At 52.1% G+C, this 17292-nt stretch overlaps 1 protein-coding gene across 3 annotated transcripts in view; it reads right to left on the bottom strand.

Annotated features, from left to right (window-relative positions):
• TBCD (tubulin folding cofactor D) overlaps nt 1-17292 on the bottom strand; it is a 146200-nt gene that overhangs the window by 18494 nt on the left and 110414 nt on the right. For all 3 annotated transcript variants that reach the window (XM_055575473.1, XM_055575475.1, XM_055575474.1), the window contains 7 exons: nt 15891-16008; nt 15227-15287; nt 13601-13623; nt 8256-8287; nt 5563-5625; nt 4567-4643; nt 2862-2943 (listed from right to left, as the gene is read on the bottom strand). In XM_055575473.1, the coding sequence (XP_055431448.1) occupies nt 2862-2943; nt 4567-4643; nt 5563-5625; nt 8256-8287; nt 13601-13623; nt 15227-15287; nt 15891-16008 (456 nt within the window). The remainder of the gene's footprint in view (nt 1-2861; nt 2944-4566; nt 4644-5562; nt 5626-8255; nt 8288-13600; nt 13624-15226; nt 15288-15890; nt 16009-17292) is intronic.

Genomic DNA, 17292 nt, shown 5'->3' with positions numbered 1-17292 from the left:
ACAGAGGACCAACTGCGCTGGCTCTTTAGATAAAACTGCGTATGGTACGAGGACACAGTATAACACCACTAATTCAGAAAGTCTATCAGAAGATCAGATGACAAAGTATTTTCTAACTTTTGGAAAAATTCCCCAAAAGTAGATTTAGACTACCGCATCCATGATTCCAGATGTACAAGTTGGATTTTAAAAAGGCAGCGGAACCAGAGATCAAATTGCCAACCTCCACTGGACCATAGAAAAAGCAAGGGAATTCCAGAAAAAAATCTATATCTATTTCATTAACTATGCTAAAGCCTTTTACTACGTGGATCACAACAAACTGCAGAAAATTCTTAAAGAGATGGGAAAACGAGATCACCTTACTTGCCTCCTGAGAAACCTGTTTGCAGGTGAAGAAGCCACAGTTAGAACCGGACATGGAACAGACTGGTAGAAAGTTGGGAGAGGAGTATGTCAGGTTGTATACAGTCGCCCTGCTTATTTAATTTACATGCAGTGTATATCATGTGAAATGCTGTGCTGAATGAATTACAAGCTGGAATCAAGATAGCAGGGAGAAATATCAACAGTCTCAGATATGCAAAAGGCAGAAAGTGAAGAACTAAAGACCCTCTTGATGAAGGTGAAAGACGAGAGTGAAAAAAACTGGCTCAAAACTCAACTTTCAAAAAACTAAGATCATGGCATCTGGGTCCAACAGTTCAGTTCAGTTCAGTCGCTCAGTCGTGTCCAACTCTTTGCGACCCCATGAAGCACAGCACACCAGGCCTCCCTGTCCATCACCAACTCCCGGAGTTTACCCAAACTCATGTCCATCCAGTCGGTGATGGCATCCAGCCATCTCATCCTCTGTCGTCCCCTTCTCCTCCTGTCCCCAATCCCTCCCAGCATCAGGGTCTTTTCCAATGAGTCAACTCTTCGCATCAGGTGGCCAAAGTATTGGAGTTTCAGCCTCAGCATCAGTCATTCCAGTGAACACCCAGGACTGGTCTCCTTTAGGATGGACTGGTTGGATCTCCTTGCAGTCCAAGGGACTCTCAAGAGTCTTCTCCAACACCACAGTTCAAAAGCATCAATTCTTTGGCGCTTAGCTTTCTTCACAGTCCAACTCTCACATCCACACATGACCACTGGAAAAACCACAGCCTTGACTAGATGGACCTTTGTTGGCAAAGTAATATCTCTGCTTTTTAATATGCTATCTAGGTTGGTCATAACTTTCCTTCCAAGGAGTAAGCGTCTTTTAATTTCATGGCTGCAATCACCATCTGCAGTGATTTTGGAGCCCAAAAAAATAAAGCCTGACACTGTTTCCACTGTTTCCCCATCACTTCATGGCAAATAGATGGGGAAAATATGGAAACAGTGACAGACTTCATTTTCTTGGACTCCAAAAATCACTTCAGACAGTGACTACAGCCATGAAATTAAAAGATACTTGCTCCTTGGAAGAAAAGCTATGATAAACCTAGACGGTATATTTAAAAACAGAAACATCACTTTGCTGACAAAGGGATGTAGAGTCAAAGCTATGGTTTTTCCAGTAGTCATCTATGGATGTGAGAGTTGGACCATAAAGAAAGCTGAGCACCGAAGAACTGATGCTTTTGAACTGTGGTGCTGGAGAAGACTCAAGAGTCCCTTGGACAGCAAGGAAATCAAATCAGCCGATCCTAAAGGCAATCAACCCCGAATATTCATTGGAAGAACTGATGCTAAAGCTGAAGTTCCAATACTCTGGCCACCTGATGCGAAGAGTCAACTCATTGGAAAAGACTTTGATCCTGGGAAAGATTGAAGGCAGGAGGAGAATAGGGTGACAGAAAATGAGATGGTTGGATGGCATCACTAAATCAATGGACATGAGTTTGAATACACTCATGAGAGTCTCCAGGACAGGGAAGCCTGGCATGCTGCAGTCTATGGGGCCGCAAAGAGTCAGACAAGACTTAGCGACTGAAAAATAACCCATGATTCTTCCATACTTAAAATAATTTTTGAAGTGTTTCATATATTTTTGAAGTAACTGTAATAAATATTCTGTATTACGATACAAAGGAAAGCTCCAGGGCCACATAACGTGTAAATACAAAGCTTTTTAATATGAAACTAACACTCCGGAACTAGACCCTACAAACAGGACCGTGTGATGTGTCAGATCAACTGCAGCTTAGAGGCTGGTTCTGGAAAACCCAACTGATGCAAGGACATGCAACAAGACAGCTACACCAACGCTGTTCACGGGAAGAGGAAAAGATAATAACACATGAAGGACACGTGCCAGAAAAGCACTGTGGGTCACACAAAAACTCTAAATGCACTTAACCATGAAACAGGTCAGTGAAGTAACCACTGAATGGACAGACTCCAGGGAAAAAGCATGAAATCAGGAGGGCGTGGAAAGGCAGCAGAAGCGGACAACTCTGAGCTGACAGAGCCTGGGGGACGAGTGCGAACGACCATCCCCTGATAATGAGGGCTGGGCCCCGAGGAAGACCAGGGACAGGACAGAAGAGAGGTCCTCCCAGAGACAGAGCTCCACCACAGCACTGGGAGCCTCCAAAGTCCAAAACAGGGCAAAGTGGACTTAAAAACATAACTTAACAAAACACTGCTGAAATAAGAGTTGATTCTACAGTAAAGTGGTAGCATCCGGGAAGTGGACCCCACGTGGCCTTAGAGAAGTCTGGCTCCAGGTGAGGATGGGAGGGGCTGAGGAGGGGCGGCATCCCCACGGCCTGCCGCCCACTCTCTCTACCCCCCAGGCCCATCCACACTACAGCAGGAGAGGCAGGCACCCCACAGCCACCCACCCCCAGCCCCACTGGATGCAGGGCTGAGTGCAGACACCCACTCACCCTGCGCAGCAGCCTCTGCCTCCCCAGGCTCCGGGGCGTGGTACTCGCTGCAGAGGGCGGCCAGGGCCGACACAGCCGCCTCCTGAAACGGAGGAGACGTGAGTGAGCTGCAAGCTCCTGGTCAAGGAGCAGCCAGGTGGCCCTGCGGTCAGGCCAGTGACTTGGTATGAAAGACCCAGAGGCTGATCACATCATTCTTTCTGGTATGTCTGCTAGACATTGTCATCATCGTCAGTCAGATGTGGTCGTAAGTTTACTATTCTCTGCAACTAATACACTGGATATAAAAGTTATTTTCTCCATATAGTGCAAATGTCACGTCTTTCCATGTGAAAGGCAATAATGAAATGTGGTGTTTTCTTCTTTCCCAGCTGAAATAATCATGGAAAAGTGTGTTAAACACCAGAAGCAGCATGGCAATGCCCCTCAGGTGAGCCACAGAGAGGCCTAGTATGCAGTGGAGCTGGGGTCCCAGGACTGCTGGGAACAGGGCTGGCTGGACAAGGAGGAAGGGCTGACCCAAGGCTGGGGCACCTCAGGGGACAAAGCGCAGGAATGGGGTTCACACCACACAGAGGTGCTTGGCCCCTCCTGTCGGCTCCACAGTGACTCACCTAAGCCTTTCTCCATGGTCAAGACCGCATGGGGCAAATGCTGGGTTCGTGTGTTCTTTCCAAGTGAAGGTCGCTTGGTCGTGTCTGACTCTTTGTGACCCGATGGACTAGACAGTCCATGGAATTCTCCAGGCCAGCATACTGGAGCGGGTAGTTCCCTTCTCCAGGGCATCTTCCCAACCCAGGGATGGAACCAGGGTCTCCTGCACTACAGGGGGCTCCTCCACCAACGGAGCTGCCAGGAAGCCCGGTTCTTCCCAGGGCTCTTCACACCAGGGAGCGCCAACGGAGGCGCTGGGGGAGGGCGTCCTCATGCAAATCAGAGGGGCAGACCAAACCACGATCACGACTGGTGTGACTTAACTATGGATTGTTTTTAAAAGGAATTCTGACACCGATCATGAAGAACTCAAATTCAACTAGTAAAACTGTACCTGGATCCTACAGAACGATAAACTTACTTATAGAAAAAGGGATGAAGACTAAAGATATGTCCTATCCACCCAACAGAAAAGCTGAGACACAGGAGGCTGGAGAGCTACAAGAAAGACCAATATCTACTTCCAGTCCTTCATCCTCCACATCAAAGCCTAGTCATTATCAATACCAAGGCTATTATCTCTGCACGGGGGTAGGGGCTGCAACTCTGTTAGTCCAAAGTTCACGTGTCCTGAGGCAGGACAGCAGTGGCCACGGGGATGGGGACACACGCCACACACTCTTGCTCACTTGACGTGGCTGACACTGACATGCTGTCACGATTCTAGCAGGTTGCTCATCCGCACATGAGCATCACAACAGGAGCCTCCAGCCCTAAATTCTACAGCTCAATAGGGAACACGTTTAGAAGGCAAATTAATTAATAAAACTAGAAACAATAATAAAAAATTTAAATATTCTGGTCAATGATGGCTGCATTAGTTGTCCCGATCATAAATTACATAAACAATATCATTCAGAATTCCAAATATAATTACTGGCATTTATCAACCATGTTGGTCTACAAAATCGACTCATAATGCACAGAGACCTTTGAAACACTCAAATATTTACACACAGTGCAAAAGCCAGAGAGCCCTTGCTCCCCACACCTTTATATGTTGTCGAGAGTGACTTGAAATGAGGTGGAGGTTTTTCAAGGTGTCGTTTATCAGCCACTGCCAACCATCTGTCAAAGAAACAAATTCATTCAGCTGGTAAAGAACATTTGCATCAAATTAAAAACACCACCACACAGATCTTCTACCTCTCAAGTCAAAGTAGACGGTGACGTTTGAGAGGAACCTGCAGGAAATCTGAGGTACACGCTCTCCAGGTCGAGTGAAATTCTAAAGGCCTTTGCCCTGTCCACCTATAGGGGTAAACTCTTCTTTCTGCTGTTGAAATGTGAAAACTGTCACGATGGGCAAGTTTTTGTTCTCCTTTTCCACCTGCAAGCTTCAAGTGGTCTTTGCCTGTACTTCTTCCCTGAACAATCCCCCCACCAATAAAAATCAAACACAAAATTCAACTAGATCTAATACTTGGAAACAAACACTAACTCATTTTTTGCTTCTTCCTCAAGTTACAGAACTTCTGAGGCTGTAGAGCACAGAGCCAGCACAGCCGGCAGGGGCGGGGACCCCAGGGCTTTTCTTACTACCTCTCTGTGACCAGCGGCCACAACGTCAGAGCCTGGAGACGCTCCAGACCAGCACCGGGGCCTGACTGCCACCCCTGGAAGAGCCAAGGCAGCTGCTGGCCCTCCCCTCATCCTGCGAGAGCCTGCCCCTCGGGCTGGCACTGTCCAAATGGGAGAGGAACAGCCAAGAATGCCTGGTGCTGGGCACGGCCATGACAGGCAGAGCCCCAGTCGGGAGCCCTGAGGAAGGACCTTGAGCCCTTGGAAGAGAAGGAAGAATCTCTGCTTCTGTGGGGAGAGTGTGGGGGATGCTCCCTGTTTACAGTGGGTTCTTAACAGCAACTTAAAACAGATTCTAACAGGATGGAATTTACCATCCACCCTAACAGGCTGGTCTTCACTTTTCAAGCTGAAGTAGTTCTGGAAGAAAATGCCACAATGTGAGCCACTGGAGAGGTGCACTTACCGATCACGGCGTCACCTCTGAAGGGCATTTTGGAAAGGGCCGCGTTTTCTATTAAAATGCACACTAGGAAGAAAAAGGATGAACGCAATGTCATTTTCCCAAAAGTGCCCATCCCAGCACCCACCCTGACGCACCTGAGCCCAGCGCGGCCAACACCAGCCTTCCCGCCCCTGCCCCTCAGCGCAGGTGTCCGGAGGCGAGCCCCCAGCATGTCCTCAGCACCAGACCTGGCCCAGGCTCGGGGGCAGTGCCAGGAGCCACGAGCAGCAGCATCACGCTGGTGCCCTTGGGGAACCCTGCCCAGACAAGGGAGCGACACATGGAGGCCGCAGGTCTGACCCCATACAAACCCCCAGGGACAGACAACTCAGCTCTCAAACCACGGACACCCATAAGTGACCAGGCGCTGTGGCTGAGCAGCAGGCACCTGCCCGATGAGGACCACGGAGAAGCAAGTTCCCCTGGAGGGGGGCTCCCCCACCTCAGGTCAGCACCAGGGTCCGGACAGGGTCAGAGGAGGTAACACGTATCACCCCGACGGGACAGTCCCCAGATGAGCCACAGTGCGCAAAGCTCTGGTAAATTCCTGACCTCTGTAAATAATGCAGTGTCCGTTTTAATAAACTACCACTTCTGCGCGTGGAAACACAGCCCAGTGGAGCTGCTCAGCGGCCACCACCACAAGGACACCTGAGCCTCAGTGTGGTGGCCTCACATGGCTGTCCTGGCACCAAGGAGGCTCTGACCTACCCGGTGCCTGCCCACAGGCCACGTGCCTCTGCCCATCCCACATGGCTCCTCACGCCGCCCATTCACACAGCAAATGCACCCCCACCTCGGTCCCTACAACAGAACAGCCTAATGGTTTCCTCCTACTGAATGAGTAGTTTGCATTTGCTAGAAAAAATCTAACACTACAGAAAAATAAGATAGAAAACCACCACTGACATTTTGGTGGCCATGTAATTTGGGGGTCCCACCACGGACCTTCACAGGCTAAGAGAGCACAGGCGCCCCTCCCGTCAGCTTGGTGCCCTGACCCCGTCTTCGCCACCTTGCTCCCGCCTTGACCCCGAAACTAAGCTGAGCTGGAGCATGGCTCCCACACCTCCTCCCACGCTCAGAGGGTCACAGACCATAGGCGCCCCCCGCCATGGCCAGGCTAGGCTGGGCTGGCAGCAACAAACCCCAACCTCAGCGCCCACAGCAACAGAGGCTCCCTGTGCCCGCTGCACAGCCGCCATGCCTCAGCAGGGGTGCCCGTCACTGCCCCCCAGGGACCAGTGACCGGTGGCAGCTGTCCTCTGAAATGCTGCCAGGCCAGCGAGGAAGCCAGCTCTGCAGTCTCCGCGAGCATGGACGCCATCCCACCTCCTCACACTCCCGACTCCCACCGTCCTGAGCACAGATGTGACCTGCCAGCACGAGGGGGCCTGGGGGCCGGAGGAGGGGTGTCCCAGCAGAGCCAGGACGCACACAGGCCCCTCCCCGGCTCCAGCCACCGAACTGCTTTTCTTCTCAAACAACATAACTGACCACGGGAGACCCCATGCTCTTTAGCAGACGGGCAACATCCCACACTATGGTTATGAAACTGTTAATCCAATATTTCCTGTTGGGCTCAGCTCTCCTTCCAGTTTCTGTCATGTCAGACAAGATGGCCACACACATCCCATCAGCACACAGACTGCCTGTCTGTCCAGCAGGATGCCTGTCACCCCTACATGTTTTGGGGGTGCAGAGTCCTAGGAGTGGCCCTGCAGGGCAGAAGACTGCACATTTTTAATTCTAAGAGACAATGCCCTTCGCAACCGGAAAATGCTGTAACAACATATACTCCAGAGCAGGCACTCCATCGGCAGAGGATCACCCAGCTCTGATGTAGCCAATATGATCGAGGAGACATGTCCTCCTCGTGGAGCTAACCAGCATCTCCCCAGCAACCAGGTGAGGCTGAAAACTTCCTGGGTAGGAAGTTTTTTAGGGACCAATGTGATCATCTAATTTCTCCTAACATTTCCTTAAGTTTTAAAAAATGTACCTCTTATACTTAAGTTTAATCAGAAATTAATCAGTTAAGTATCCGTTAATTAGAAATTTAGTTTTGTGTATGTGTGCAGTGGGACACAATTTTGTTTCCTTCCACGTGGCTCCTTGGGACATCATCAACCGCTCTATCAACTGCCCTCTTCAGCGAGGTTGGAAACACGTACCTTCTTGGTCACATGTGAAATCCCATGTACGTTTGAAACTTCTGATTCTCCCTTCTGTTTTATCAATCTATCATACTGAAGAGGGAAAGAGGGCAACATTCGCATTCCTAACTGTATCACCCCTTCATGGTACACTTACTTCTACTCATCCATCCCACCCCAGCGGCTGCCAGCCCCGTGGCTACTAAAATGTATCTAGACCCACAGAAGCTGATAATTAAGAGCCTGGAGTGCACACACACGGGAGAAGCAGCGGGCTGAGCGGGCAGCCCTGGAGTTGGGACGTGCAGGCCAGGTGCACCGCCATGGTAACTCTGACCAGAAAACGGCCCGGCCACTTGTCCCTGCAAAGGAGCCCATCAGGGAACTTTACAAGGTGGAGAACAAGTAAATAAATACCCTTGGGACTTTTGTCTTCCTTCAGTGGTGGGAAGAAAGGACCTTGCCCCACAACCTGCAGCCTCTGTTGCTCAGACCTACCTGCTTGTCTCATGAGCTCTCCTCCCAGACCCCTGAAAATTAATGAAAACAAAGTTAAAACTCTTGTTATACAAAACAACGTAAATATTTTCACCAAGTAACAGATGTAACTTCAGGCTCCAAAAAATATTAAGACGACGTTAAAGAGCTGCATTCATTGTTGGCCACGTGAACTACTTTTTATGAAAAGAAATGAAAATACGTGCTGTGACCGCTTATGAGATGATTTTCAGTTTTCACTGGAGACTCTAATCCCTGGTATGAATTATATCACAGACTCACATGTAACAAACTCCAAACACTGTTCAACTCTTATTTTGTAAAAACTACAGGAACTTAAGGCACCAGCAAGATATCATCACCCAGCAGGATCGGGGAGAGGGGCTGCCCGCCTGGACCCCCGACTGACGTGGGACGCTGACGATGGGGAACTGGTGGACATGAGTTCAAGAAACACTCCGGGAGAAGGCAGGAAAGCTATGAGACCATGGCTTCCGGCCCAGGCAGAGGAACAGGATTCGAGTTTGCCCTCCTGCCTCAAACAAGTGGAAAACTGCACAAACATTCAGAGGCTTGCAGACAGAGGTGTGGGAGGAGGGAAGGAGCAGCCAGGGCCCAGCAGGGAGGCCCCCGCAGATGGAAGGTGGGGAGGCCAAGGCGGCCAGAATCTGAGGGGCTGCGGAGCAGCCACTGGCCCTGAGCTGCACGTTCGAGAAAGTAAACCGCCTGAGTCTGAAAGAAGAAAAACACTCCTAAGGAGAAGGCGGGGCACGCGTGGGAACCCATACAGGCGGGGAGGAGCCCCCTCAGGCAGAGCACGGGCCTCCTCAGGCACGAGGCACCAGGAGACCCCCACAAGGACCACCTGAGCGGCCGGCCCACTTGTTTTGGCCCTGCCAAGCCTCCAGAGCTGGCTGTGAAAGGGTCCAACTGAGCCCACCAAGCGAGCAGCACCGGATAACAGCAGCCGGCACCCAGCGACAAAAATACCACAGAGCCCAGCTCCCCGCTGAGAATCAGAACACCCCCCACGACTCCAAGAAAACAACCCGCACAGACCCAGTAGCCCCCCAAGACGAGGGGATACACACACAGGGTCATCAGAACAGCTCTCAGCTCATGCACGTGTCCCAGGAGGGGAGGAGAGGGACTGAGTCACAGCAAGACACAAACAGGACCTCAAGAAATAAAAACACAGACCTGAAAAGAAAAGCTACACCGAACGCAATCAACGATGATGGGAACAGAAACCAAAGCAATAAAAACGAAGAGGTTAAAGAGACCCTGCTCAAAGACAAGCAAATCACGTAAAAACGACAGAGTCCGTTTAAATAGCCTCCGCTGGACCGAGTACGGGGCAGTTTAAGTCACAGAAGGAATAACAAGGACGTTACTAAATTACAACATGGTGTTGGGGAGGAGGGCGGTGCAGGAGTCTATAGTGATACATCAGACAGACAGCAGGGTGGGAGTGGGCAGGGACGCTGCTCTTTGCAGACAAGTCCCAGAAAATGCACATGGAAAGAATGAGGGAATCAGCCAGGCACCCAATGGCAGACCGCAGGGTGATGGCTGACTCAGGCAAGGCCGGCGCTGGAAACCAGGATCCACGAGTCTTGAAACCACCCGTCAGGCCAGTCGCTAGCTGCAAGGGGGTGCATGCCTCTCACCGGCACGTCTGACCTTCTGGAGGTCGTCCCTAAACCCAGGGGTCAACTCAGCGTCTCCACCAGGGGGCAAGCACACCGACGTCACAGGCAACACAAGGGTCTGCGCGGCCGCACCAGCCACGCCACGGGCAAGCCAGAGCCGGCCGCGCCGGCCACGCCACAGGTGAGCCAGAGCCGGCCGCACCGGCCACGCCACGGGCGAGCCAGATCCAGTCATGCAGGGAGTACCCCAGCAAACCCGGCATGTGCAACGGTACACAGCACACCTGGCCTGAAAAGAGGCTGCGTCATGGAAAGCAAAAAGGGGGCTAACTGAGTAACACCAAACACAGCACAAAAACTTGAGTAGGTCCTAGTTCAAGGGGGAAAAAAGGCTACGGAGAGCATTTGAAGACAAGCTGAAGGAACCTCCACTTACAGGTCACGGAGGTCACATGGAACCTCCTGGGTGCAGTGGAGACGCTGGTTGTTATGTGGTCACACAGGAGAAAGTCCCTCCTCTTCCCTGATCCTTTCTCAAGTTTTAAAGAGGAAGTAACAGGCCCACAACTTACTAAAGAAAACAAATAATACACGTATACAGAGAAAAAGAAAACAAATGGTCAAGATGTTATGAATAACTGACTGAGGTGGGGAAGGGTGAACAGGCATTCGCTGCATGATTCTTTTAATTTTATTTAGACCCCAAACTCAAGATAAAATGTTCGGGTTTAGGGAAAATCAGTCCTTGCTATGTCCTCCCCCAGGAAGATTTCTGAGCACAGTCCGCCCAAGAGAACGCAGTTCCCAGAGTCACTCAGATCGCTGAGAAAGCAAGGGGGCCCCAAAGAGACCAGGCGGACCCAGCACCCCTGAGGCCACAAGGCCGTGGCTCCCAGGACAGCAGGTGGCCTCCCAAGGGCTGACTTCTTCACTCACAGAGGGGCAGGAGCACACCCCCCAGGGGACCAGAAGAGAGGGCTGGTGCAAACCCCACACACAACTCACATTTCCCTCCGAGATCAAGATCCAGCTCCCTCGACCACATGACCTGCCGTTTCCATTTCCCCACAGTTCACATTTCTTTAAGACTTTCTGTCCTGCAAAGGATGGCCTGTCACCACTCCTGCAGGAGGGCCTGACGCTGCCAGGTGACACATAGGGAGTGGGACATGGCCATCACAAGCAATGAGCCCCCCACGCACTCAACTGTCAGAGGAAATTCAACGAGGGCTCCCCAGAGAGCTCCAGGCCCGCTGACGGGAAGTGCCTGCCAGGTTTCAGAGCTTGGGCATTCCCAGTCAGGAGCACCACGCAGCCTGGCCAGGAGTTCTCACCCTCCTGCCCCTCCCCAACAGGGATTCTCCTTCCAACCTGCCGGACACAGCAAGTGCTCAGAGCTCCCACTGCACACGGTGGTCCTCCCAGCACAAGCCCCCCACAGCCAGCCAGCACTGACCACCCCTGGTGTCACGGGGCTGCCCTGTCAGTCTGTCAGAACCTGTGAGATGCTCCAGCCCTGTGTCCTTTGCCAATGTAAGAGGGATCTTCAGGTCACGTGGGACCCAAGGTTCTAGCACCAGACTGACTTAAGGGGTCCCTTCCGGGAAAGATTTACTTCCACAGGCGAGGCTGCTTCCTGGAGGTCAGGGCCAAGAAGGAAGGGTCTGGAGCTTTGTCCCAGCTATGGAGGTCCGAGCCTGAGAAGGCTCTGCCAGGCAGGATCCTCCGTTTACTTGGGCCGGGGGCCCTGTGGGAGGTCAACACTGGTAGTGCCATCTGTGGTGGGGCCTCACATCACAGAGAATCAGCTCAACCCAATGGAAAGCCTGGATGCCAAGGCTGGGGGGTGGTCTCCCTGGGCGGCAGAAGCTGCGTGTCACAAGTAGCCATTAGGAGGGTTTGGGTTGACTCCACGGGGACAGGACCCAGCCAGGAAGCTGTGCCTCATCTGCCAGAGACTCTGTCCTCGGGGCCTTTTATGTTGCTGATTTGAATGACCACTTTTGCAGCAATAAGCCACAGTCACAGCATCAAGAGCTCAGCTGGTAAAGAATCCGCCTGCAATGCAGCAGACCTGGGTTCAATTCCTGGGTTGGGAAGATTCCCTGGAGAAAGGAAAGGCTACCCACTCCAGTATTCTAGCCTGGAGAATTTCATGGACTGTATAGTTCATGGAGTCGCAAAGAGTCAGACATGACTGAGTGACTTTCACTTTGATTTTTTTCCCGAGCATCAAGAGCTATGCTGAGTGCCAAGTCCTTCTGCCACCCCAGTCCCTGAGCCTGGGAGTGGTCTCGAGGACCCCCAAACTCACAATCAGAAAACAGTCAAAGGAAATGGTGGGGCTAAGCTGGATCTCACAGGTCAGGACTGGACTCTCGGATTCAGGCCCCTGCAGTCTGGTCCTGTGGGGCACGTGCCCTCCCTTCTGTGGTCTGTGTGGGAGTCATACCTGGGGAACAAACACTGCTGAGGCGCCAGGCCCGTCCCACCCAGAGCCCTTGCTACACCAGACGCCACGCGCATCATCTCCCTACGCTGGCCTCAAGGAAGGGGCTTATTTTCTATTACTTTTGAGATTTATCACTAGAAAAGAACATTTAAAGGCAATGAACAGACGTGCATTTGGAATTTGTAAAATGCTAACGATATCATCAGAAGCCTTCAGCTCCAAAAAAAAGCCACACACGACAAAAGCACAATGGCCCTAGGGTGGCCAGGGGTTCACTCCTCAGTTCACTTGGCACGCAGCTCACTCTCTGCTCATCCATGGTTAGTCCAGCGGAGTTCAGGCCACTTCATCAGGAAGAAGTGAACACGTTTTCATGTATGAGAAAATGAGTCGTTCCTCTCTATTTAAAGCAGATGAAAAGCAGGCAGGCAGCATTGGTGGAACAGCCAAGAGCGCCCATGGGAACTCCCTCCAGGCCTCCACCCAAGAAGCAGGAACCGGGAGGCAGAGCCACACCCACGGGTCCAGGTCCACACCAGGCCCCACCCACCCAGCAGGAGACTCGCTCAGCAGAGTTTATCACCTGCAGGATGCCTCTAAGGGAAGGACCATTAAACAGGAAACAGACACCACCAAGAGCCCAAGGAACCTCGTCCCATCTCCACACTGACCACAGAGGGTCCTGACACAGGTATTCACCCAAGAAAAACAGAAACACACGTCCACACCAAGACTCATATGCCAATATGCACAGAAGTGAAGATGCCCATCACCTGGCAAGAAGGTACCAAGCACACAGGTGGCTGACCACCGACAGCTCTACGGGAGAACACACTGCTATACACCAGCCACACGGTGAATCTCAGAAACAGCACTCTCGGGGAGGAAGACCAGACCCTAAGACTGCACAGTAGAGTTCTATCCACATGATAGTCAGAGGGCGGACCACAGCCACCAGGGCAGAGGGGACCTGCTGCAAAGGGCAGAAGGCAGATCCAGCCGGTGCCGCTGCTGTGGGTGGTCTGTCCACAGCCACAAGCCTGTCAGGCTCCACAGTCAAAGGCGGAAGCTTCTCGTCATGTTGTCTGTGAAGCTCAGAACCCAACCACGCCTTTCACGGCTCTTCACTCGCTCAAATACGACACACAAATGACTCAGCAAGGACCACTCAGGAGATGCCCATGACTAGGGGCCCAATGTTTTCTTCACAAAACATAAAACTTCAGGTATGTAAATCTTACCTGTATAACTGACGATCGTAAAGCTAAAAATAAAGAATTGAAAATTAGTCATCTGAATTACTAGGATTTAAAAATATAACACAGCAGGTATATAACATCAACGAGCATCAGAAGGAGAACAGAGAGACAAGCACAGGTGGGCGTCTCACAGGAGGGCTGACAGAGTGCACTCCACTCTCCAGGAGTGCCTTGCTAAGAAGCCCCTCCCTCGCTAAGACCCTCCGGCACAACTGTGCTTGATCCCCAAGACAGCCCAGATTCCTCCTTCCCTGGCCTGGTATGGAAACCGAAGGTCAGAGCAGGGAGGAAGAGGGTCACCAGCCAGTGACAGCAGGGAGATGCCTGGATACCGGACCTGCCCCCAACAGCCCCTCAGGCAGAAAATTAAGCCTGCCAGCCCTTCTCCTGGCAAGGAACTCAGAGAAGCACCTCAGCATCCCACTAATTACCGTCCCTGCCCCCACTCACTGAAAGCTCATGCTGTGCCAAAAACTCCACCCAACTCTCCAGACACATTCTTCAGTTCTCACAGAAACTCAAGCAAGTAGGTTCCGCTATCATCCAGGCTCTACAAAAATAGGAAGCCGAGGACAGGGTGGTCCCCACACTGAACCTTCTACAGCACCACTTGGCATCAGCCTGGCTCCACCGTGTCCAGGTAGCACCAGACTCCACTCTACAGTGAGAAATGAGGGCTTCTCTGGTGGTCCAGGGGTTAAGAATCCGCCTTGCAACGCAAGGGACACGAGTTAAATCCCTGGTCGGGGAAGATCACCCATGCACCACAACTCCCGAGACCAAGCTCCGGAGCCCGAGTGCCCTGGAGCCCACACTCCAAACAAGAGAAGCCATCACCATGAGACGCTCGAGCACTGCGACGGAGAGTAGCCCCCACTCACTGGGATGAGAAAGCCCGCATGCAGCAACGATGACCCACCACAGCCAAAAACATACACAGAGACACCCTTAAAGGTGAGAAATGCACCTAAACAGATGAAATGACTTTGCTAAAACAGAAATGAAAGCTAACAGCACCAACGGGATGAGGGAAGGACGTCAAAATGGTCAATTATCACATAAAGAAAGATCTTAAAACAGAACTCAGCCCAGAACAACAAATGGTAAAGCCATTTAACACCCAAGAGTGACTTTCATGCTATCCTATAACATTCAGACCCACAGCTCGTACTTCACCAATTTTGAGTCACAAAAAGCCTTTGAGAATCTCAAAACCCAGAAAACACACACATACCTCCTCCCCAGAGAAGTGCATACACAAACCCTGGGTGTGACTGCAGACGTGGAGCCCCCCGTGGGGGTAAAGCTGGGGGCGCAAGGCCTTCTGTGAGCCACCACCCACCCACCATCCCGCGAGGATGCCCGGAGCGAGGAGGGCGGCCAGGCAGTGCAGCAGGACCAGACGAGAGGCGGGCACTCTCTGCCAGGCCCAGCGGGGGACACTTGGCCACACGGGAGAGCCAGAGCTCACCCCCAGGGTTCGTGCCCAAAGCCCCAGGACTGACTCCAGGCTGCACTTGGAGCTGAGGAGCGGGAAGGGTGTGGGGGCAGGGAGGCCCCCAGGCACTGGGAGACCTAGGAGGGGGTGCCCCGGCGGCTCACACTGACCTGCTGGTGGATCTGCTTCAGGCCATGCATGGCTTTCTCGTCCAGGAAGTCCGAGACGGGCCTGCAGGAATTCAAACACGACATGTGAAGACCATGATTTTGAGTCTGGGGCAGGGGGCTTGAAATTCCCAGGAGCCCTGAGGAGAGAAGTAGGGTCAACTCAGATCCCCTATCATCGTGCCTCCAGGGAACCACCTCGAGGGACAGGAATCGACTTTATATAACACAGTATTCCTCAAGGTGGAGTTCAGGAGCCATGGCACAGACATCACAGTGTGTGGTGAGCTGTGTCTCTGAGGAAAAGTCAGTCAGAAAGTAAGAAGATGGAGCAGCTGCTTCACAAAACATTCTCGACGTTCAGACGTTCTCAGCCACCCCATACTGCGTCTGTTGTTATTTATACCAACTGCTCCAACAGAAGAGGCTCCTAGTTGAAACTTTTACATCCTCTGGTATTTTAAATTATTCAAAATGATAAATGAACACAGAATACTGAATACACGGGCTACTCCACACCAAGTCTGGAAAACGTGTCTTTGCTTTACCATCTGTTTAAATCTCGGAAAGAATGAGGTGACAAGAGAAGCCCAGTGAGGTGGGATCCCCTAGAGAGGACAGGGGACCGCTGACAGATGTTGTCAGATGCAAATGAAGGGGCTCCTACCTGCCCTGCTGCGTGGCCAGCGTGTGCAGGCTGCGGGCGACCTCTGCGCAGGCAAGCACGGCCCCGTGCCGAGTGTGCAGGTCTGAACTCTGTGTCATGGACAGCAGACGCGGGAACACTGCCAGGACACAGCGGGAGAGGCACACGGGGTGACTGTCAGACGCGCGGGTTCAGGATCCAGGGGAGAACGCACCCGCTCAGTTCTATCATCATCTCACAACCAGGGCGAAACTAAGGCCTCCGACACGCCGAACCCCATCAGCAGACGCATGAACAGGGAAGATGAATGTGACTTAAGAGGATACTTGTCCCAAATAGCACATATCTCCGGGGCCCCAGACACAGGGTGGTGACTCAGGGTGAGGACAGACAGCAGGGAAGAAGGAAAACAGACTGTTTTCCAGGTCCTTCCTATTGTTCAGGGACCCCCAAGGCTCTGCTGGGGGGCAGGGAGGACAGAGACTGGGCTGTAGAACCCTTCAGCCACCACACATTGACTCAGCCAGGAGTTCCCTCCTTGCTGCTTAGAGCAGAGAAAACCTCGGAGCCTGTGCTCTGGGGACAGAAAGCCGGACCAGAGTCCCTGCAGCTTGGCCGGGAGTACAGGTGAGGAGTCACAACCACAGAGGCTCTGTCCTTCCAGCCCCACCAGCCAGGGAAAGCACGGTCACAGCCATGCAGAGGCCACGGACGCCAACAGCATCCTTGCTGGGAGGGGGCCGTCACGGGCGCTCAGATATGGCAGTGGTCAGTGTTTAAGAATCCTAGAGCAGTCAGCACTCCTGAACTGGGAAGAAAGTGTCCCCTTCATTCAGGCAGCAGGATCAGCATCAAAGGAAAGTAAACACCAGGAGAGATTTCTGACATTAATTAAGAGACCACGAAGGACCTTCACAGGCCCCAAGTCCTCATGTAAAATCCTAGTGTCTGCGTAAAATCAGTAACTCCAACTGAGCAACCGTAATCCAACAACAGTCACTTCTCTAATAAACGTCAGTGGGAGTAAGTACAAATCGAAGAAACCTATGTATTGTTTCCTGAATTGAAATCAGATGCCTACTGATTCCAAATAGAAAAGCCATGATGGAACAAATACAGAGTCTTTTCTTAACGATAAGGGCATGTCATTAACTCAGACTGGCCGTCTTGTTCCTGAGTAGAGCGCACTCAGGCCCAGCCCAGGAAGTCAGCAAGGCCCCTGCAGCCCCAGGGAGGCGCTCACTGTTTTGTGTGTTACATCATGAGCTGCTTCACTTGTTTCAAGGCTCATCCTGAAACGCACACAGTGCACAGCGGATCCTCCCTTCTGGCTGGGATGGCAGAGGAATGAACCCTGGGGCTCCCGGGGACATGCACACCTCAGTGCTCACAGCACCTGTGTTCCCAGAGGCTGGGGCACCTG

This window comes from Bubalus kerabau, chromosome 4 (assembly GCF_029407905.1).
Source record: "Bubalus kerabau isolate K-KA32 ecotype Philippines breed swamp buffalo chromosome 4, PCC_UOA_SB_1v2, whole genome shotgun sequence".
Classification (NCBI taxonomy): Eukaryota; Metazoa; Chordata; class Mammalia; order Artiodactyla; family Bovidae; genus Bubalus; species Bubalus kerabau.
This window is presented reverse-complemented; position numbering and strand designations above follow the sequence as displayed.